Consider the following 22507-nt stretch of genomic DNA (forward strand, 5'->3'; position numbering starts at 1 on the left):
AATCCCCATACTTTAAAACCAACAGTAGCAAATTGACACTTTAATCTATTCTTTACATTTTTAAACCTGTTTTTTGTCATTTACTGTGTGTTATCTTTATAACTTCTTTACTGTAGTAGTGTATGGAGTTTCCCTTTAGGTTCAATAAACTTTGTTAAGGGTCATTTTGTACCCCTTAAGTTCTGTACCCCCTTAAATACATATATGTACTTCATACAGCAATTTTTTTAAGAGACAAAAATGAATGCTCATGCACGTTTGTTCCCTATTTCTGATTTAATTCACTTTACACAGATCGTGAAAGGGTTTATCCGCATAAGGTTTTAATTGTTTGCTTTCAAATCCTGTACTTTTGTAATTGACAGTCACTCATTTATATTTATCAGTTTGACACTCATATCTAAATCTTTACATTTTAAAACCTGTGTTTTGAACCATTTTAAGGTCAATTGAGTGACTAAAATACAGATATCTACTTAGGAGTGTTATGGTACAGCACTGAAATGTCTTTTTCATTCACAAAAATTAACAATAATTGTCACTTTTCTACTGATTGTCAAAGGGTTTATCTATTTATGGTTATCTATCTATCTATCTATCCATCTATCTGAAACAATGAAGTAAAACACAACAACAACAACAACAGTGTGTTCTTTGTAAATGATTGTACTTTAACTCTAAGTCTTTATCCAATTGTGACGCAGCTTCAAACATCTGTGGCGCAGCCTGGACTTAAAAAGGCACCAAAGTAAGATGATTTGGAAACATCAAGGCTTTTCCCTCAGCGGTAATGATTACATTTGGACTTAAGATCCATGCAGGAATTTGTAGCCCATGCAGTAAATCTCTGTGACTCCCCTCACCCTCCTCCCTCCATGAATGCACGCACTCAGCTCTCTTCAAAAGCCTCGTCATTCAAAGGGTTATAGGATGTTTGACAATCCCAGCTTGTATTACTCCACCAATTAATTGGATACGTTTTCGGGATGTTCGCTTCTCTCATGTGCTACTTAGAAAGACAAAGGAGCCGCGGGGGGGCTGTTGACACCTCCGCGTCCACGGGGGAGTATAAAAGAGGAGGAGACACCGGGGAGGACAAGTCACTTTCTCACTGCGCTCGGAGCGACAACTTGTTTCCCCTCTCGTGTCCAGAACTTCACTCCACAATGCAGGTGCCGAGCAGAGCCTTTGGATTCCCCATGCGTAATTACGCGCCGCTCTATCCGCAGCACCAAGGATACCAGCGCGCATCACCCACGAAGCCTCCCAGTGGGAAATCTTTCACCATCGACGCTTTGCTCGCCAAACCGGAGGAAGCGAGCTGCGACAGAGCGAGTCCCACTCACTACCAGACCGCGGCTCCACTCGTGCCTCTGAGTGGACACTTGCCGGTGACCGCGGCTCCTTACATGTACTCTCCAAACATGCTGCACTCCGCTGTGCACGCGCAGCCCAGTGGATACTCTGTCTACTGCTGCCCGCCCTTCAACTACCAGGCAACGTGCCGCGGAGCTTTTTACGCACAAGGTAAAATCCGCGTCATTCACCTAAACGTTCTTGTTTGTTTGTGTGTTTGTATGATTGTGTGATTGTAACGTGTGGTGTCGCGTCTGCTCCACAGCCTCCATGTCTAAGGTGAACGCCGGTTTGCACTCGTTCAAGTCCAAAAGTGGCAAGTCCAAACGCATGCGCACCAGCTTCACCAGCGAGCAGCTGTCCCGGCTGGAGAAGGAGTTCGCGCGGCAGCAGTACATGGTCGGATCCGAGAGGTTCCTGCTGGCTTCCGCCCTGCAGCTCACTGAGGCTCAAGTAAGTCCAAGCATCATTTATTGTGAATATTTAGACACCAGGCGTGGATCAGTATCATTTTTTGTGAATTCTTAAACCTCTGGATTAAAAAGCAAAACTTGCAGCGTACCACTGGTGCTACACGCACCACAGTTTTAGAACCACCACCGTACTGTAATTTAACACCTACAGCCATTTCAAGCCATTTAAAATAGCTAATTCTCCAACTGTAACACAAATATTCTGCTCCCATAGGGAAGAAATCTTAACTCCAAAAATGCAATCCAGTGATTTAACTGATAATCAGCTCGTCAATAACAGATACTGGAATATAAAATATCGATACATACCAAAAAAAAAATACTGCTGTATTTCATGGTGTGATTCTGTCCCTGAAGCGTCAACAGTGGGTTTGTGTTGTGTTTAAGCCTCCAACCACTAGTTGGCAGCAGACTTTTAAGGGAAGTGAATATAAAATGGATATTTTTTTTACTATATAACTATTGAATTTTTTTTGACATTATTGTCAATATTGTCAACATTTTGGAGTAAATCGCAAATTAATTATGAATTGCAATTGTTCCATTTTTGAGATAAGAAGAAAAAAATAGGTTTTTTTTGCTCTAATCCTTGAATTATTGCATAGTAGTTAATGTTTTGATTGTTTCTTCAGCGGAAATCTGCTTTTATATCTCATCAATGGTGAATTACAACTCACAGTTAAATATTTTACTGTAATATGGATTAAATTAAAATTTGATTGATCCCACACTGGGTAAATTGACATGTTGCAGCAGTTAAAGGACAGAGAATAGAAAATACAACACAATCAAATTAGAAATAGAACAAAAAGGGTCGTGCCAGTATAAAATAAAATGAATACAGTGTGTGGTATCCTCACCCGTGCAGTTTTCTAACGTCCCCTTTATTTTCCGCCTCCAGGTCAAAGTCTGGTTCCAGAACCGACGCATCAAGTGGCGCAAACAGAGTCTGGAGCAGCAACAGGCCAAACTGGCCAAACTGGGACTGGCTCCTCCGCCCAAGAGCCCCGGGTCCCAGGGCCACGGGGACGAGGGCGACGAGGACGAGGAGTTCTCCGACTCGGACGTGGACATCGACGTGTCGGACGACTGCACCGACCACTGCTGACAGAAGACACCAAAGACTCTGTACATACACGGCCGAGGACTGTGTGATTATTTAATAGATGTATAGCTATATATTTAATTTTTCTACTTTTTTATTATTGCTCTTTGATGAGTCCCATGTTTGTATATTTGGATGAAATATTCAGAAATATATTTTATGACACATACCGGTGACTTTGTCCTCTTCTTTCATCTTCACAGGCATTTACTTAAATCCCAAAAAAACTATATATTATTATTAATGGGGTTAACTCATATATTAGTATTTTTATTTACTGTGAGATTTACTGGGAAACCATGTTTTTAAAGGATTTAAAACGCATCTAAATCACATTTACTTTTTATATATTATTATAGGCACAAATTCTCATAATTGTGTCTTAGTCTGATTTCAGTCATTGATAAACAGATTACATTATTACATTACATTTGCGACTTAAACTCAATTTAAATTCATATAAATGATATTTTATATTATAAAATAAGAGGCATAGATTTTTCAAATTAAACTTTTATGGTTTATATCTAAATATGCATACATTTTTATATCAAATTTGATCACCAGTTGTGGATTATTTAGCCATTTGTGAAATAATTTACTCCATCTAAATCACATTAATTATCACCTGAACAGTTAAGTTATTGTAATATCATCACCAGTTGTGGATTGTTTAGTCATTTGTATTAAGTGGAGATGGAAATGTACATTGAGATGAAAAAAAAACAAACAGATTATGACATTATTACTCAAATTTGTCCACTTTAAAGATCTAAATTCTTAATTTCTAATGAATCAAATTCAATTTTTTAAATATTTTGTCCATTTCAGCAATCGAAAAAACGAGGGATCTCAAAAATTAAACCTAAACATAGATATTTGTTTTCAAATTTCATCACTAATTTTTGTTTATTTAGCAATTTTTACTATTGAGGATTTGAAACCGTGTTTTCAGAGACTAAAACAAAATAAATACACATATTTTATCCACTTTTTTTGAGATTATATCATCGTATCAGCCGGGATATTTCCCATTTTTTTTATCATCTGAACAGTTTAGTTATTGAAAAAAAACACAAGATTCAGCTCATAACTTGAAAGATTTATACCTAAATATGTGTATTTCATCCAATTTGATCAGCAGTTGTGGATTATGTAGACATTTATATTAACTGGGGATGTGAATGTACATTTTGAGGCACAGATTATGAGATAATACAGTCAAATTTGTCCACTTTAAAGACGTTTTGGATCATTTACGGACTACATTTAAATCTAAAATGTAGATTGTGGATATTCAATCTCATTAATTACTCATTAATTATATATTTAATCCACTTTATCATCATTTTTATCATCATATCAGCCCATTAGTGACATTTTTTATCATCTGATAAATTCAGTTATTGAAAAATCTGTGATTCAACTCATTTTACAGCTAGAGAAGACTTTAAAAAAAAAGTGAATTTAAACGTCCAATGACTAAACATTCACCTGTTCATTGTCTCGTTAATCTGCACATTAGTTCCACAAACTGGTTTAAAGTGCAGGAAAAGAGAAGCTGGGGCGTCTTCTCTGATGTGTACGCGTCCCACTTTAATCATCGCTGCATCCCTTTGACCTCTGCTTATTGCTCCTCAGTCTGAGGACGATGGAGACATTTCCTCCCGGGTTTGATGTGGGACGTTAATTTGGGGACAGACTCTGGTTCCCCTCTGACTTAAGCTAAGCAAATAAATAAGCAGCTGAGGGATTAGCTGGGATTCTCTGTAACCCGGGGTGTTTGGGGTCAGACTGTCGCTGGAGCTTTTTGTCTTTAATCTGTTTAAACGCTTCATACGCCTGCTCTCTCTCTCTGTGAGTGGACAGGTCTCTTGTCCTCCGGCTGACAGCAGGTGTCCCTGTCTCTGCTCTATTCAAAGTGTGGAGACTCACGCTGTCGGCTGGAGTGTCCTCCTGCAGACATGAAGGACCGAGGAGGACAGAGGCGAGGACGCAAGCAAACGAGTCCATCAGAGGAGCTAATTGAGGAGCTCGACCTCAAAGTCCCGTCCTGTGGTTCGCTGTGATTGCAACACTTTAATCTCTGTAATCCCAAAATCTCCCCCTTTTTTCTATGTCAATGGGAAACTTTACACTGTCACCTCGTCTAACGGCTTCATGAGAGCAACATTTAACAGATTCATTCATCATCAACAGCAGAGATGTCAGGAAATGACAGATTACAGAGAGTCCAAACTGATTCAATGAAACGTGTTAATACACTCACGGCCACTTTATTAGGTACAGTCATTCAACTACTGCTTGTCAGGCCAAACAGACACCAGAGGTGCATTTACTCGCGTTACAGTAACTTTTGAAAGTCATTTTCAAAATTGCTAATTTTACTTTTAATTTTTATTGGGAGTGCTGTAATTTCACTATGTTTTAAATCACATCCGAGTAAAAAAAATAAATAAATAAATTCACGCACCACAGACGAGGACAGGTGAGTGATTAGGATTAGGTTGAGGACAGGTGAATAAATGTTGAGGACAGGTGAAGGTTGAGGACAGGACAGGTGAATGATGAGGACAGGTGAGGACAAGTGAATGAAGGTTGAGGACAGGTGAATGATGATTAGGACAGGTGAATGATGAGGACAGGTGAATGATGAGGACAAGTGAATGAAGGTTGAGGACAGGTGAATGGTGAGGACGGGTGAATGTTGAGGACAGGTGAATGATGAGCACAGGTGAATGAATGTCGAGGGTGAATGATGAGGACAGGTGAATGAATGAGGACAGGTGAATGATGAGGACAGGTGAATGAATGTAGGACAGGTGAATGATGAGGACAGGTGAATGAATGAATGATGAGGACAGGTGAATGAATGTCGAGGACAGGAGAATGATGAGGACAGGTGAATGAATGTCGAGGACAGGTGAATGACAAGGACAGGTGAACTGGCATTAATTAAGGTCCCTTAAAGCATTTGTGACCTTTGACCCATGTTGCCTGATTCATTATGTGTTTACATATTTTAATTTGTCAGTACTTTCATCTGTTATGGTTTGCCTTTAATTAAAAAACTCCCCTTGTCCTTTTTGTACAACACAAGAAAAAACCCCAACCCTGTAAAAAAGTAACCAAGTAACTTTTACTCTGAGTACATTTTACACAAGCTACAGACAGACAGACAGACGATAGACGGATGAATGGAGACAGACAGACACAAATGATTTGATTTGTTGCCATTAAAACGTGTTACAATAAACTTTACAAATAAGCAGCAAATGAAGTCTCTGTCAGTCAGATACTTCATTAACTCACAAATCATTCCCAGGTTTACTGAATTACTGGTTAGAAAAAACAAACAAACTTAAACTTAAAAAACATTAAAAGCTAATACCATCTTCAGTTTAAGAAACAGAATTGATCTCTTTCTCTTCTGTATCTCCTTGCCCCCCCGACCCACTCTGCTTCCACTCTGCTCAGCCTGAGCTGCAGTTTCTGATGTGATCAGAGTTCCCCACCCCCCCCCTCCCATCCTGCCTCCCTCCTCCTCCTCCTCTCTGCAAACATAATCCCATTGAGGGACAGAGAGAGAAGCAGGAGTCCTGGGAAAACCCAGGCTGGAGATGGGGCAGAGCTCATCGTCCCAATTAGCACAGAGAATCTTAACGGCTGGAAACCAGTCAGTGCTGGCTGGAGTTCCTGACTCCACTCTGACTCCCTTTTCCTCTTCACACAGCACGTCTTAGTTTCGCCGTTTGAACAATACCATGACTGTTTTGCTTTTATACAGAGGAAACATCCCATAAAAACAACATGTTTTAAGTTTAGCTCCTCTAAATTGAGGATTAATGTTGTATTAGACACAACTGCCCTACTTTAACAGCACTGGCAAAAAGATGTCAAATTATAGTTATTTATTTGGATTCCTGGTTGAAGGTTATGCTTGATTAACTTCTGACTTCTCAGAGAAGAAGTATAAAGTATAAGTATAAGTATAAAAAGGTGAAATCAGTTTGTTATTTGGGGCATGGGACGGCACGGCACGAAGATAGAATGAATGATCTGTCTACTCACACAGGCAAACCAAGTCCAGTCCAGTCCGGTCAGACTGTAAGATCCGGTCCATGTGTTTTGCTGCTGGTTGTTGGACACTGGCTTTCCTGTGAAAACAGAATCTGTCACTGAATCGAACTGAGAAAAAGTGTGTCTCGAGGACAGTTGCAGGACAGACATGTCCTGTCCTGCAACTGAGACAAACAGTCAGAAAAATAGTTTTTTTTAGGTAACTAAAAACAAAAACTACATGAAAACTTGGCATCATTTTTTAACATATGCATGAAAAATATTATATAAGCCACAAACCTAAAAAAGTGTCGCTGTGATGTGTTTAAGGGTTAAACGACTCTGTTTAGAGCTTTTAATCACTACACTAAGGTGACTCTAATTATTACTATATTATTTAGTATTTGTTTAATTTTTCTACGCACACCTGGTCAATACAGTAGAATACTCACCACAATTTGAGAACCATTTTCTTCCACCTAAAAGGCCTTTGGACACATGACTGCCCTCATGAGTTGTTGAGCAGTGTCAGATTGTGACGTGTAAGGTGTGAAAGTTCTCATGGAGAGCAATAACCTGCAGAGAGAGAGAGAGAGCGATTGTAAAAAATGAGGGGAGAAGGGGGCGGGGTTAAAAGGTCATTTGCATTTTATTTGCAGAGGTGAAGGCTCTCTACTCCATCTAATAGTCATTAGCTTTCATTACATGCGTTTGAAGTGGAAGCTGCTCTTTGTCTCGCGGTGAAAGAAGCGCATTTGAGACGCACAATGACTCCAGGCTCTGCTGAGGGAGGGAGAGAGAGAGAGAGAGAGCGAGAGAGAGAGAGAGGACAGTGAGGACAGGAGGGACAGGAGGAAGTAGCATTTCCTGTTTTTAAACACAGAGGGAGGAGAATTTAACCAAGAAGGACTGTATGCGTAATTACGCGTGTGATGCGTCCAACGCGCGTAATTTACGCACCAGCAGCAGACAGGGGAAATGACTAAAGGTGGCATTGATGTCTTCAGTGCATCAATTCACGCGTGAAAACAAATGAAAACATTTTGTTTTGTTTTAAATAAGCCTGTCTCTTCCATTTGTGAGCGTTTTAATATTTACACGACTCTAAAGACACATGGGTATCAGATTTTCTTAACTTTCTAACAAGAATATTTTACCACCATTTTATGTTAAAATGTTACTTTAACTTCTACAATATGGGAAACTGCTTATAATTTCAAATAAAGACTGTAGTGATTTAAACCTGCTGCAAGGAGTACTAAATTAATCGTCAACGATTTTGATTATAATTAACTATTAATTATATATTTTTTTCTTTTTGTTTCGTGGACAAACATCATTTCCTGCATGTTTAGGGAAAATGTTTTTCACAGTTTATGATTCAAACAGAATAATTTATCTAGAATAAAATCGTCAGATTAAGAGATTATGAAAAGCTTTATTACATAGACTTCAGTTAACACACTCACGTTTTCACAAATTATTGTAAAACGGATTAATTTGAGGTTAAAACCTTCCTTGGAGTCAGATTTTCTCCGTGTGTGTGTGTCTGTGTTTGTTTATGCTGACGAGGTGTGGGCCGGCGGAGGAGTAGGCGGGGCTTGGTGCAGCAGGTGACACTTGTCGCGCAGGTGTGCGACTTTTCGCGTCTCGTTACAGCGGAGTGAAATTTGAAGCGGCACAGATTAACTGAGCACACAACGCTAATGCGAAACAAAACGGCCAATTAGTTTATTAATGAAGGCGCGAGGAGAAAGGCGCGAGGTGAGAGCGCGACGGTGACGTCATCCAGAGCAGAGCCGGTCCAAGTCTATGTTTTTATTTTTAATGATGTGAATTAGGCAAAACAAAATGACACATATTCAGATTTCTTTTGGTATATGCCAATGTTTGACCAAAATTTAATTTGAGTACAAAAATAGACTTATATAAGTGGAATGTGTTATTTTTAATGGTTCAATTCAAGTTAAAAAAAAATATATAGACACACACAAGATTAAATCATAGATACATTCAAGTGTTTGTGGTTTATGCCTCTGTATACTGTACAAAAATAGAATTATATAAATGGAATATGTGTAAATATATATAATAAAAACAGTTGTTCAGAAGTTACTACAGTTGTGATTGAATTGTAGTAGCCATTTACTTTAATTATAACAGAAAACAAACAAATCACAAACGTCTTTATCATAGTAATGAAAGTGCTCTATCTTTGATTGGCCACTAGGTGGCAGCATTGAGCTTACAACCACGTCCTCTCTCTTGAAGATGACTCCACTTGTTACAGCAGCAAGGGGGAGTCAAAGGGTCAGAGGTCAAAAGGTGACAAATACAAAAAAGGTAATAGAATAAAAAAATAATCAGCTTAAGACAAATATTAAGGGTTTTTTTGCGCTTCCATTAGGAATCGTACCAGGAAAAGGAATTTTCTCGGGCTATTATGTGTTTGAACAAGTTTTGTGGAATTTGGTGCAACTTAGATACAGCTTTGTCCAACCAGGGTTCACCTTTGGGGGCGCTAGTGAGCCATTTTGCACCACTTTTATATATTTACATTAGTTTATATTTTTGTCCGTTTTCACTAACATTAATACCTGAAAAATACGATATTTCCTTTATTTTATACATTTATGTCCGTTTTTTACCACCATTTATTTTGTCAAAAATATGATATTTCCCTTATATTATACATTTTTTGCCAATTTATGTCCGTTGTCACCAACATTTATAATGCGTCAAAACTACGATATTCCCCAATATTTTGGTGAAGTTTTGTGGAACTTAGGTTTGGTTTTTAGGTTTTCAGGTTTTCACTTTTGGGGGCACTACCAAGTGATTTTGCGCCACGTTTACTATTTCCCTTATTTTACAATTTATGCCATTTTTTTTCAAAAATACGATCCAGGAATTGCAATAGGTCCTCGCACCACTGTGAGTGCTCGGATCATAATCTGCATGTTTCTGGACTGTGGGAGAAACCTGGAGGAAGCCACGCTCACACGTGGAGAACATGCAAACTCAATGCATAAAGACTCTTGTTCTGACCGGGTCGTGAACCCGGGTCTTCTTGCTGCAAAGGCAATCACTACACCAATCATGTGTGGCCTCAGTTATGCATTTAGAATTAGTATTAGAGGTGGTAGAAGAAGATGAAGAAGAAGAAGAGGAGGAAAACAGGATAAAATATAACTTTTAATTTAATTAAACTCATTTCCTCTGCTCCACAGCCTCAGGGGGACTATCAGCAGCAGCTATGGAACAACGCTCCACTGCTCTGCCCTGTGTATGTGTGTGTGTTAATGCACAATGATCGGATCATCCATTAACCAGCAGTGATCAGGGTCAGTGCGTCACACATAGTTTCACCGTTAAACAAAAAAAAAAAAAACACAGTCTGAAACTTCCTCCTGCTGCTGAACCAGAGTTTACATGTAAAGAAACGTGTGACTGAGGCGGAGATTTTAACAACTAATTCTGTTTTCAACCTGAACTGGCTAAATATGAAGACTTTACTGTGTGGCCTGTAACAAAAAAAACTGTATTTAAAGAAGAAAATGTACTTATTTCACTTCACTGATGAGTAAATTTAGCTCAAAAGAGCTTTCTTGTTTTGGTTCAACTGTTTTTCTCTACATAAGTTGAAGCACACATTATAATATAAGTACATCTTGCATGTTTTCATTTCATGCTAAATGTATATAAATAAATACCAATAATTACATAAAATCACATTTTGGTTTGTAATTATAAAACTGAAAATGAAAACATTTTCTATTTGTTTATTTTGTATGACCCGTTATGGCCCACACCACCTGCAACACCTGTGCACTCCACCAGGGGGCACACTTTGGGAATCACTGCTTTACAACACAATTAAATGACAGAAATGGCACAAACTGTGTTCATTTTAACACCATTTTTGTGTGCATTTCTTGCTGGATTTTAATATAGATGACGATACAATTGCTATTATTATGATAATAGAAATTGAAAGGCAAGTTAATGCAGCTGAAAATGTCAACGCTGATTTATTTGTCGTTAAAACACCTTCACAACGTTAGAACACCTTTACAACCCAATTATTAATTCTAATTTTTTTATACATGTCTCTTGAGATTTAGTCACTGTATAAATAACATATATGGACAGTGAGTAACCAGATTATATAGAGCATGAGATTAATATTTACAGTGTAAAAGAATTCAATGGAAACAGTTTGAAGGAATTCAAAGCCTCCCTGAAAATAAATACAGATATTCATCCGTACACACACACACACACACACTTGTTTTTATATCTTAGTGGGGACATAATGCATTCCTCAGCCTCACCTAAACCATCACAACTAAGTGACTAACCATAACCCTTATCCTAACCTAAACCCAATTCTAACCATAACCCTTAAACCAGGTCTTAACCCCGAAAAATACCTTTAAAGTTGTGGGGGCCCAGACACAAACTTGTTTTTATGTCTTAGTGGGGACACGTCATTGACATAATGCATTCCCAAGCCTCTTACCCTAACCTTAAACATCACAACTGAGTGACTAACCTTAACCCCTAACTTCAACTAAATTCACTTCTAACTTGAACCCTTAAACCAGGCCTTAACCCTGGAAAAGTCCTTTAAAGTTGTGAGGACCAGACAAAATGTCCTCATAAAGATATAAATACAAGTGTCCGTGCCCACACACACACAAACACACACTTATTTTTATATCTTAATGAGGACACAACACTGATAATGCATTCCCTAACCCCTTACCCTAACATACAGTAAACTCAATTCTATAAAACTAACACTTAAACCAAGTCTTAACCCTGAAAAAGCCCTTAATGAGGACAAACCATTGACTTAATGCATTCCCTACCACCTTACCCTAACCTCAACCATCATAACTAAGTGACTAACATTAACCCTTACCCTAACTTAAACCCAATTCTAACCCTAACCCTGAAAGCCAGTCTTAACCCTGAAAGCCCTTTAAAGTTGTGGGGGCGAGAGACAATGTCCCCACAAGGTCAAAAGGACAGGGTGTTTTTTGGACCTCACAAAGACATAAATACACGCACACACACACACACACTTCCCTGACTGTGTTAAATCTTCTTTGTGTCAAATATGAGACAGATTCTAATCAATTTCTCAAAAATAAAATTGTTATAGTCAAAGTTGAGTTTTGCTACTGGAAACCATGTCTTCATTTAAAGTTGATTTACCTGTTTAACACAAAAGTCCTTTACTTTAAGTGTCGTTATTGATGAACATGAGAATAAAATCGAATTTGGATGAAATCGGACTCGCTGACAGAAACCGTGTGCTGCGTCTTTAGCTCTAAACGCCTAATCAACAACTTGTTTCAGCTCATAATTTCCATCGGTAATGATTTTCTAGTGCAGCCTGTGAGCAAACGAGCGCATTAACGTGTGAATTATTAACTGTTAGTGTGACGACGACGACATGGAGCAGCAAACAAAGCTGCAGCTGCAGCCACCATCACACACACAGGGCCACAAAACACACAGACAACAGCAGAAACTGTGTGTTTTTCTCAAATTCTACAGTATTGTAAACACTAGTCAGTCACACTTTCATCCTTTTAACGTGTTTAATTAAAATCAAATTGTTAGAATCTACTATTTGGCTGAATTTTGCACAGATATAACACGTTTCCTTGGACCATCAGTCGACCTTAAGCTAACCTTAAACCAAAGAGGCGATAAAAACCTAATTTGAAATGTTCAATTATGGAAGCATATCGGACAAAGTCATTATTATGAATGATTAACTGTTGAGGTTTAATTGTGTATTAACTGTTGTGAAGTGCAGCAGGAAGCGAACACACTTATTCATGTGTTTATTTACTTATTTGCACTTATTTCACCTTATTCATCCTTTATTTACATCAATAATTTGACCTTATTATAAGTCCAACATAAAGGTGTAAATTAAAGAGAAGACACTGATTTATAAATGCAGATTCACCAGAAGCAAGAGGCCATGTGAGCAGAATTAACGTTAAATATAAAGAAAAAACAATAAGAAAAAGACACATTTGGTGATTTTATGAATCCAACACATGTGTGAAGTCATATCTCGTAAATAAAATCCATGTGTTGTGTTGTTATTGGCAGCTAAAGCACACTAAATAACATTAATGTGCCTGTGAATGGATTTGCCAATTCTGAGTGTGGTGGATTTTGATCTGGACCTAATGTGGTCTACAGTCAGGAAAAAAACTATAAAATGATATTTAAAAAAATATGACAAATATAATAACGGTTTAACAAAGCAGATATTTTTTTGTCTTTAGAGAATCTAAGATAGTTTAGACCATTTGACAAGTGTGGGTGTAGTGGATTTTTGATCTGGACCTGGTCCAATGTGGTCTACATGTAGGCAAATCGATAAAATGTCTTTTTAAAACTAAACTTAATCTGAACCCTAAGAGTCGTGGTCCAGATTTGAACTGGATCTCATCTAAACTGGTTTAGAAGCAGACAAAAAATGGTTTGTTGGTTAATTTGTTGGCATTTTTAAATTAAGGTTCCACTTACTTTTCTTTTTTACAATAAAGCCAAGCTGTCTTATTTAAGTTTCCCTCAATGTTCACTTAAATACTGAATCAGAAGGGCACCAAATCGGTTTAGAGGCAAGAATAAATAATATAAATAATAATAAAATTAGGATTTCACTTCACAGTCAAAACGCAAAATCACGTAAGTTTCGCTCAAATTTCCCTTTAAATAAGCTAATCAAAAGTGAACAGGATTGGTTAAGATGCAGGAATACATTTATTTATCTATTTATTTTTACAGGTCAAAGTCAATCAGGTTGCCCCTCAACTTTCCCCTTAAATTAGTGGGGGGTTTTAAGTTAAAAAAAAAACAGTAATGCAGCCAAAATCATTTAAATTCCCCCTCAACTTTCGGGAAGCAAACTTCGTCCTTGTCAGTTTAAGGTGAAAAGAAAATCGCCTTTTCCCACCACAGCTTATTTATTTATGAATTAATTTATTTATGATCGTAAAAATATGAATTCATTCTTAAAGACGCCGCGACTCAGCTAAACACCACGTGACAGCTTCTCCCCTCAGAAGAAGCGGGGCTTTAAGTGTGAGAAAATGGAGGAACAATGAGGCTTTAATTGGCGCACACATGTTCTTCAGCGTGTTTCTGAAGCTTCCTCCTCCTCCTCCTCCTCTTCTTCACTGATGTGATCCATATGAAGCAGGTATAGCTGTACAATAATGAGGAGAGTGATTGACAGCTGCTCTGCTCCAATCCGCGTCTTCTCCCTCCTCCTCTGCTGCATGGAAATCTCGGAGGCGCGTTACTTTGGTGCGCACTTGTGCACAGAAACGCAAGCGAGTGCGATCACATAATAATCATCATCTTCTTCTTCTTCTTCTTCTACTTCATGGATCTGTGTTGAGTTTCCCAGCAGCGTCTTCACTGGAGCAAATCAAGAGATTATAGGAAGTTCGTGGAGGCAGAAAGCTGCTCACACCTTCTGTGATCATGATGCGTCTCTGAGACTTTTCCAACAAGAGGAAGGAAAACATTTTTTATTATTAGCATTGTTATTTTCTTTTTGGTGGGTGTTCGTTTCCATTTGTGAGCAGAGATGATGTTTTCCTCCGCCGGTAAGCGCTGCTTCACCATCGAGTCTCTGGTCGCCAAAGAGAACCCTCTCACAGTCGAGGATCCGGTGCGACCCACGGCGCTAAGTTACTCCAGCCCCGCCACAGAGGCGCTCATGAACGGCTACCACCACCAGCCTCCGGCGGCCAGATCGCTGTACCAGAGCCCGGAGCTGGTGTTTCCGGACACGGTCAACCATCCGTCCCTCACCGTGGCTCCGCACCAGCTCACGCCGGCGTCACACCTGCAACACCCGCACTTCTTCGGCACGCAACACCCGCGCGACCCGCTCAACTTCTACCCGTGGGTGCTACGGAACCGCTTTTTCGGACACAGATTCCAAGGTAAACCAGTGGAGACGCAATGTAATCCGATTAAAGCACTATGTTTATTTCACTCAAAAGATCACAGTCAACCCTGGAACGTGCAGGCACATGATTTAGTCGCTAAAAATAACATTATTTAATGAAAAATGACAATAATACTCACTAAAAATGGGAATAGTGGCTGAAAATCGAATTAGTACTCACTAAAATGGTATTTATACTCATGGAATAATGAATAATATTCAATAAAAGGGCATTAATCACGGAAAATAGTATTAATACTCACTAAAAAAAAGGGCATAAGTGACAGAAAATGGAATTAGTACTCGCTAAAATTGGATTTATACTCGCTGAATGAGACATTAATACTCAATAAATTGGCATTATTCTCGGAAAATAGTTCTAATACTCACTGAAAATGGATTTATTCACTGAAAATTCGAGAAAATGCTCCATACAAAACACATTAATACATGACCGACAATGGAGTGAGTGCTCGCTAAAATGGTATTTATACTCACTGAAAAATGCATTCATTCACTTCACTTATTATTACTTATTAATACTAACTGAAAATGTATTTATTTACTGAAAATCAGATAAATGATCCATATACTCACTAAAAATGGCTTCATTGACTGAACATGGAATTTGCACTGTTAAAGTGATATTGTTATCTCACCAAGAAACTTCACAATTGATGACTCACCAAAAAGGGCATTATTGTTATGGAAATACAATTAATTATCACTAAAATTGATCATTTCCTCACTGAATGTTTGGCTCATGGTGTGGCGTCTGTGTGACTGACACGCTCTGAAGCTTTAACATAAATAACATAATAATTCACACAATCCACATAATTGGATGTAACAAATGAATTGACGTGTTCAAAATGTTTCAATTTGGGTTTATCTCATAAAAAAATTATAGTAACGCACGTGTACTTAAAAAATGAATCACATTTTCATATAGAGCAATGTTAAATATCTATGTTTTTATTTAATTATTTCATTTTTTTATTATTTAAAAAGACGCTATGATCACACATATTGTAAATATGCCCTGGTTTGACGGATTAAGACCTCAGAGTTGAACAGATTGTCGTTGTTTCTGTCTCGTTAGCCCTGGAGCGACTCTCACAAAACCACAGCAGGAGAAGATAAAGCGCGGAGGGGATTTTTCTTTTCTTTTTTTCTTCTTCTCTCTTTTATACAAGAAAAGTCGCCTCAGGTCAGACTGTAACCACAACAACCACAATAACAACAACAACATCCGGACTAAAGACGCAAAAACTGATCAAATCCAACACAATCATAATAGTCTGAAAAAAATAGACAATTAAAATCTATATTTACGCACTGGAATTCCGATGCATTATAATTACAGTATTGTCTTATTAAATAATATAATGACTTCTTTGGATTTAGTTTGTTTTGTTTTATCGGATACAGATAATTAAAAATAAAAATGTAAAATGTTATAGATATTTAATAGGAAATATTTAAGATCTATTTGTTTCTTTTTTGTTTTACAAAATATTGTGAAATAGAAATAAAAGAACGGATTTAAAAAAAAAACAATTCTGTCATAAACGTATTTCTAAACTATTAAAATAATATTCAGACGCATTTTTTAAAAAAATATCTTCATATACAACGTACGAAAACCCGAGTTTTGTCACGTGTTTTATTTAACTACACCTTTATTAATCACTTTAAAAAAAAACAGCGACTCTGCGTGATGTGCGTTCCAGACGAATTAATTAAATTAATTAGATTAATTGAAATTAGCGGCAATTATTACATAACAACATAATAGAAACACTTTTTCAAGTGTTAATACACATATTAATGTGTGAATGTATCAGCAAATATTACACTTATAATAAACGACTTATGATAGTGTTATATGCTTTTAAAATACATTTTAAATCTATTTTGTTTTGCTGTTAAAATTATTATAATAAACCACAGTATATAAGTGTTATTTTTATTTAGTGGAGGTGTTTATTTCACTTTTATATACCCGTTGTTGTCTCTTCATGCTCAAATAAATAAACTCATATCTAGAAATTACAAACGGCAGAATTTGAACAATAACGACAGCAAAACAGAGCAATTTGCTCAATTTTAGAATCAGAGTCAGGCTCATTGATGTCAGTGATGTTAAATTAAATTAAATTAAATTAAATTAAATTAAATTAAATTAAATTAAATTAAATTAAAGTAAATTAAATTAAATTAAAACAATAAAGACTAGAGTGCAATTATTTACAATGAAATATGAAGATTAATAAAACAATTTTAAATATGTGTAAAAAAAGAGAAAATATAAGACTGTTTTTTGGACTTTTTGGATATTTGCTGAATGGATATACACCATATATGGACAAAGGTATTTGGATGCCTGCCCCTTAAACCAATAGGGACATATGACAGTGACATATTTAAATACATAAACCGTACTTTAAATTTGTGTATTTGTGTCCATTCATTCATTCATTCATTCATTCATTCTGTTGAGCATTTATGAGGTCAGACACTGATGTAGAATGAGAAGACCTGGCTCACAATCTGTGCTCCAGTTCATCCTAAAAGGTGCTTGATGGGGGTTAAAGGTCAGGGTTTCTGTGGCAGGCCAGTCAAGTTCTTCCACGCCAAACTCAAAGTCAAACCATGTCTTTATAGTCACTGCTTTGAGCACTGGGACACATCATATCATGTCATGAAGCATGAAGCATAGACTTGTCCTTCACTGGACATAAAGGGACTAGAGCCCAAAGCCTGATTGAGGTGTCTGCAAATAGTGCATTTTCTTGTCGCTGACTCATTGACTGACTGATGTTAGTGATGATGATGATGATGTTACCTGTGCTGATGAACGTTCTCCTCCTGCTGCAGGTAACGAAGTGTCGCAGGACTCGCTGCTGCTTCACGGTCCGTTCGCCAGGAAGCCCAAGCGCATCCGCACGGCGTTCTCCCCCTCGCAGCTGCTCAGACTGGAGCGAGCCTTCGAGAAGAACCACTACGTGGTGGGAGCGGAGAGGAAGCAGCTGGCCAACAGTCTGAGTTTGTCTGAAACACAGGTGAGTCTCACTGTCACTGTAACACTCACTGTGTGTGTGTGTGTGGACATTCGGTCTCCTTATGTCTGCATTTAGTCTCACACACTTGGAACAAAAGGTATGTGGCACATATGTATCAAAACTAACACCAATATTACATATAAGTGAAAAAATAAAACATTAAGTTTTCCATGTTTTTCTTTCCCCAAGAAAGAAAGAAAGAAAGACAGGATGGGACAAAAAAAGATAGCAAGAAGGGCAGACAGAAAATGAAGAAACACAGATAGAAAAGAAAGGGAAGCAAAACTAAAAAGACAGAGAGAAAGACGGAAGGACAAGCAGACAGAAAAAGACAACAAGAGAGAAAGACAAAAAGAAGGACAGACAGACAGACAGACAGGCACACAAAAAAAGAACGACAGAACCAGGAAGACAGACAGAAAATAAAGAAATACAGAGTAAAAGAAATCAGGAAGAAAAACAAGAGAGACAGTGAAAGAAAGACAGAAGGACAGACAGAGAGAAAAAGACACAGTAAGAAAAAAAGAAAGACAGACAGACATACACAAAGATAGATAAATAAAGAAAAAGAAAGGACGGGATAGGGCAAAAGACAACAAGAAAGAAAGACAAAAAAGGACAGAAAGACAGAAATATACAATGGACAGATACAGATAAAGAAAGACGGACAGAAAGAAAGACAAAATGACAAGGAGGAATGAACACAAGAAAGAAAGAAAGACAGAAAGAACTTGTACTGAAATTCCTCCATTATTGTAATCGTGTTGCGTTTCCATGGTAACAGCAACACACTCTGCCACATAACACAAATCCACTGTCAGTGGAAATCACGCTGACAACTATTTTTTTAATAGACTCTTTTAATAGAGTAATGTATTTTTAAATGACTATATAATATATATAAAAAACAAATTAAAGAGACATTAATTATAAAACTACACAAACAAAAACACATGAAAATGATTTATCGCCAATATCATAATCTTTATTTTTACTGCACTGCCTCAAAACAAATTTGGGAGGTGATATAAAAAGTACATTTTAAGTTTCACGTAAACTTAAAAGTGTTAATTATTAACATTCTATGATATTATTACGCTATAATTATGTAAATATCTGAGGAGAGGGAAAAAAGCCTCTTAGTTAAAGGTGTTTAATTCATTCATGCTGCGGGACAAAAAAATGCAAATATTATTGATGCGGACGGTTTCTAATGAGTCCACATTTACCCAGCGTCAATGAGGCTTAATGGGCAATAAAATAAGAGCGAGACGTCAACCATGAGTCAGCAATTATGGTCAGCTCTGCTTCAGTCAATGGGAGGCTTTTAATGATGGCCGTTTATATAAACGCTGTGTCACGCTGGCGTGAATTTCGATGGAGTCACACACACGGTTTACTTTGGAGTTTGTGAGCTTAGAAAAAAATAAATAAACAAAATCTATCATCTTTAATCTATTAAATTAGATATAATTTAATGTTATTATTATTATTATGTGTTTATATACAATATAAACACATAATATGGAGTATGATGTTTGATATTCACATTATTATGTGTTTGGTGCAGAGCTCTCGACGTAGGGATGCAACTTTCTAATCTTTCAGCTTGTTAAATGTGAATATTCTCTGGTTTCTTTTGCTCCATTTAACCACGAAATCACGAAAAACTGAATCCTTTCGGGTTTGTGGACAAAAGAAAACGTCATTCCCAGGTTTTGTCAACACTGATCAGCAATTATCTGACATTTTATTTTGCAAAACCGGCGGTTTTTAAACGTTTTGTACCAAATATCACCTGGTATAGTGACATTATAATTTAATTTCCTATAAGTTTTTGTTGTTATTAGTCTCACGTTCTACACACCCTGATTTATACAGTACAACATGATACCTCATTTTCCTCCAAGTACCAACCAGAGGAAGTTCACGTACCACTGGTGGTACACGCGCCACAGATTGAGAGGAGAGAGAGGCTTTTGTTAATTAATTAATATTAATATATTAATATGTGCCATATTACAGTGATTTAACTGTATTTAAATATATAAAATCACACTTAAAATAAGTCTTTCTGCCTCAGTAAAATTATCTTAAGGCCTGACGAGGAAGAGGAGGAGGAGGAGGCTGATATTTTGAATGCCGGCACTTGTTGTTGCTATTTTAAAAATGCACCGCGGCCACATATGAGTTACTCGGCCGCGCTCACGCTCCAAGGTCATGACAGCGATTCGAGCCACACTGAGCCCGGTGACCTTTTCCACAAATTAGCATGGCTCCCGAGTCAAGTCTGCGATTCCAAAGCGGTCGTTTATGAGCTTTTAGCAACTGGCCAAAGCGTATGAAGCGCTGCGTGGAGCAACAGATTAGATTAGATTAAAATGACGTCACATTTGTTGATGGCACATGAGGGGAAAATGTACACGTGAGAGCAGCTAAAGTCTGACTCTACACTGCAAATAAGGAGTAAAATAAGATAAATGTAAGACTGTATACGGTCTCTTTACTGTTACACATCACAAGCGGAACATTGGAATATTATTGGTTGCGCTCAGACCATGGTTCTCAAATTGTGGTACGTGTACCAACAGTGGTACGCGAGTTTCCTCGGCTGGTACTCCAGAAATATCTTAATTATCTTAATTAGGGCTGAAACAATTGCTCGAATAATGATTATTACTAAATGAATCGTCAACTATTTTGATAATCGATTAATAATAATAAGGTTTGAGGGTTTTGTCATTGTTTAAATAATCATTTTGGTAATCACTTAATCAATATTTTTCAACATTTTCTGAAAACACTCCCATTCTTTGTCGTCGTTGTCGTCGTTCTTCATCCTCCCGTGTGTGGAGATTGTTGACCACCTACTTTCAATGAAAAGCAACTAAATTGAGGCCCGGAAAGACGCCAGCTATCACAACAACGCGCTGTGTCATCTCTCCAGCAGCTTCAGACCCGAGAGTGAGGACGAAAATGAAGCTCACTCCTGCAGCAGAACTCAGAAAGTAGCAAAGATTATGCCAGAAAAATGTAAATATAGTGACAAAGTCACCAAAGTTGTCCACGCTGTCATTTGGTCTGTTTGCGCTATGATGACTTTTAGTTTATTTCCCTGGCTCAGTTCCTTCCCTCTCCGTTTCCGCGATTGTACACTCTGTAATGTGTAAAAAAAACACCCGAAGCTCAGCTTCAACCGTTCTCTGTGGAAAATATGACTTCCACAGAAGCTCGGCTTCTCTGTTTCCTTGTTCGTTTATGTAGAAATAACTGGGCCTGAAATGAGCTTCACCCGTTTCTACTCTTACATCTAGATTTTACCATTTTATTACAGTTTGAATGTAGCAGTTTTATGACCAACAGCTGCAATACGTAGACATATGTCCAGACATTTTCACACAACATACCTCAGTCTAATTTAACTCTCTTCTCTCATGTGTCCAGGTGAAGGTGTGGTTCCAGAACAGGCGGACCAAGTACAAGCGTCAGAAGCTGGAGGAGGAGGGACCCGACAGCCAGCAGAAGAAGAAGGGAAACCACCACATCAACAGATGGCGCATCGCCACCAAGCAGCCCAGCTCCGAGGACATCGACGTGACGTCAGAGGACTGAAAACAGAAAAAAAACCACAAAAAAACGTCCGTCCAACGTCCAACGACAATTGCTGCGCTCAAATCCGGCGTCCCCTTCCGACGCAACAGAGGACCAACACTATTTATTATTGTAATATTAACATTAAGTATAATTAGCCACATTAGAGGGAGACACACACGGACTAAAGTATGTGATCACTACACACACACACACACACGTCTTCATTCAGGTGCTTAACTCTGTGACACTGGAGAGAAGAAAAAAATAATCATCTTATTTAATGAATCACTGGATGATGAGACAAGAGAGAGACAACAAAGAAGGAGGGAGAAACAACATCGACCTCGATCATAGTGTTTTGTTTTGTTTTTTTAAATGTACATAAGCATCTTATAAAGGTTGTTTTTGAAAGAGGCTACTGGTTTCATTAAAGCTGTTTTTAACCACCTGCTTAGGTTATTAACACCTCATTGTTCATGCCACCCACACGTGCCGCCTGTGAACCACGCTCTTTGATCGCGATGATTTGTCACGACGCATCACGAACGAAGGAATTGGGCCTGTGACCAGAGGGTTCAAATCCCTAAGCAAGGCACTAAGGGCTGCAACTAAGAGAGTACTTGTTTGGTCCATACAATGTCCGAGAAAACGTTGATTGGTGTTTACCAAACCCGGAAAAGGCGATGTTTTGAAACGTCTTGTTTGGCCCACGGGCCAAAATGATCCAGTTTTAATCATTTCTTTGTTGTATGGAGCAAAAAAAACAGAAAATATTCACATTTAAGCAGCTGAAAACACTGAACATCAATTAATAATCGTTGCAGGCCTACAAGGCGACCAATCCCACTGCTCCCGCACC

General features: G+C 37.9%; 2 protein-coding genes and 1 long non-coding RNA gene across 4 annotated transcripts; 2 read left to right on the forward strand and 1 right to left on the reverse strand.

Annotated features, from left to right (window-relative positions):
* The first annotated feature begins 913 nt into the window (after nt 1-913).
* Nucleotides 914-3084, forward strand: noto (notochord homeobox). Its single transcript, XM_044046943.1, has 3 exons — nt 914-1527; nt 1622-1809; nt 2731-3084. Exons 1-3 carry the CDS (start codon nt 987-989, stop codon nt 2935-2937), a joined length of 936 nt encoding a protein of 311 aa, XP_043902878.1. The 5' UTR covers nt 914-986; the 3' UTR covers nt 2938-3084.
* A 3703-nt stretch (nt 3085-6787) lies between these two features.
* On the reverse strand, nt 6788-17851 carry LOC122782556. 2 transcript variants are annotated; one of them, XR_006361932.1, is made up of 3 exons: nt 17838-17851; nt 7446-7569; nt 6788-7091 (listed from the first exon to the last, which is right to left on the reverse strand). It is a non-coding gene; the product is annotated as an uncharacterized LOC122782556 (long non-coding RNA). The 2 variants fall into 2 exon arrangements; XR_006361931.1 differs by lacking the exon at nt 17838-17851 and adding an exon at nt 7699-7774.
* emx1 (empty spiracles homeobox 1) lies at nt 14352-22094 on the forward strand. The gene is made up of 3 exons (XM_044046944.1): nt 14352-14984; nt 17870-18054; nt 21499-22094. Exons 1-3 carry the CDS (start codon nt 14624-14626, stop codon nt 21664-21666), a joined length of 714 nt encoding a protein of 237 aa, XP_043902879.1. The 5' UTR covers nt 14352-14623; the 3' UTR covers nt 21667-22094.
* The last annotated feature ends 413 nt before the right edge of the window (nt 22095-22507 follow it).

The sequence above is a fragment of the Solea senegalensis genome, linkage group LG16 (assembly GCF_019176455.1).
Source record: "Solea senegalensis isolate Sse05_10M linkage group LG16, IFAPA_SoseM_1, whole genome shotgun sequence".
In the NCBI taxonomy this organism is placed as follows: Eukaryota; Metazoa; Chordata; class Actinopteri; order Pleuronectiformes; family Soleidae; genus Solea; species Solea senegalensis.

Bases quoted from the DNA above. Each gene is read 5' to 3' on its own strand.
- noto (XM_044046943.1), top strand. From the start codon at position 987: ATGTTCGCTTCTCTCATGTGCTACTTAGAAAGACAAAGGAGCCGCGGG. The intron at 1,528-1,621 runs GTAAAATCCGCG...TCTGCTCCACAG, and splicing joins CGGAGCTTTTTACGCACAAG to CCTCCATGTCTAAGGTGAAC. The intron at 1,810-2,730 runs GTAAGTCCAAGC...TTCCGCCTCCAG, and splicing joins TGCAGCTCACTGAGGCTCAA to GTCAAAGTCTGGTTCCAGAA.
- emx1 (XM_044046944.1), top strand. From the start codon at position 14,624: ATGATGTTTTCCTCCGCCGGTAAGCGCTGCTTCACCATCGAGTCTCTG. The intron at 14,985-17,869 runs GTAAACCAGTGG...CTCCTGCTGCAG, and splicing joins TTTCGGACACAGATTCCAAG to GTAACGAAGTGTCGCAGGAC. The intron at 18,055-21,498 runs GTGAGTCTCACT...TCATGTGTCCAG, and splicing joins TGAGTTTGTCTGAAACACAG to GTGAAGGTGTGGTTCCAGAA.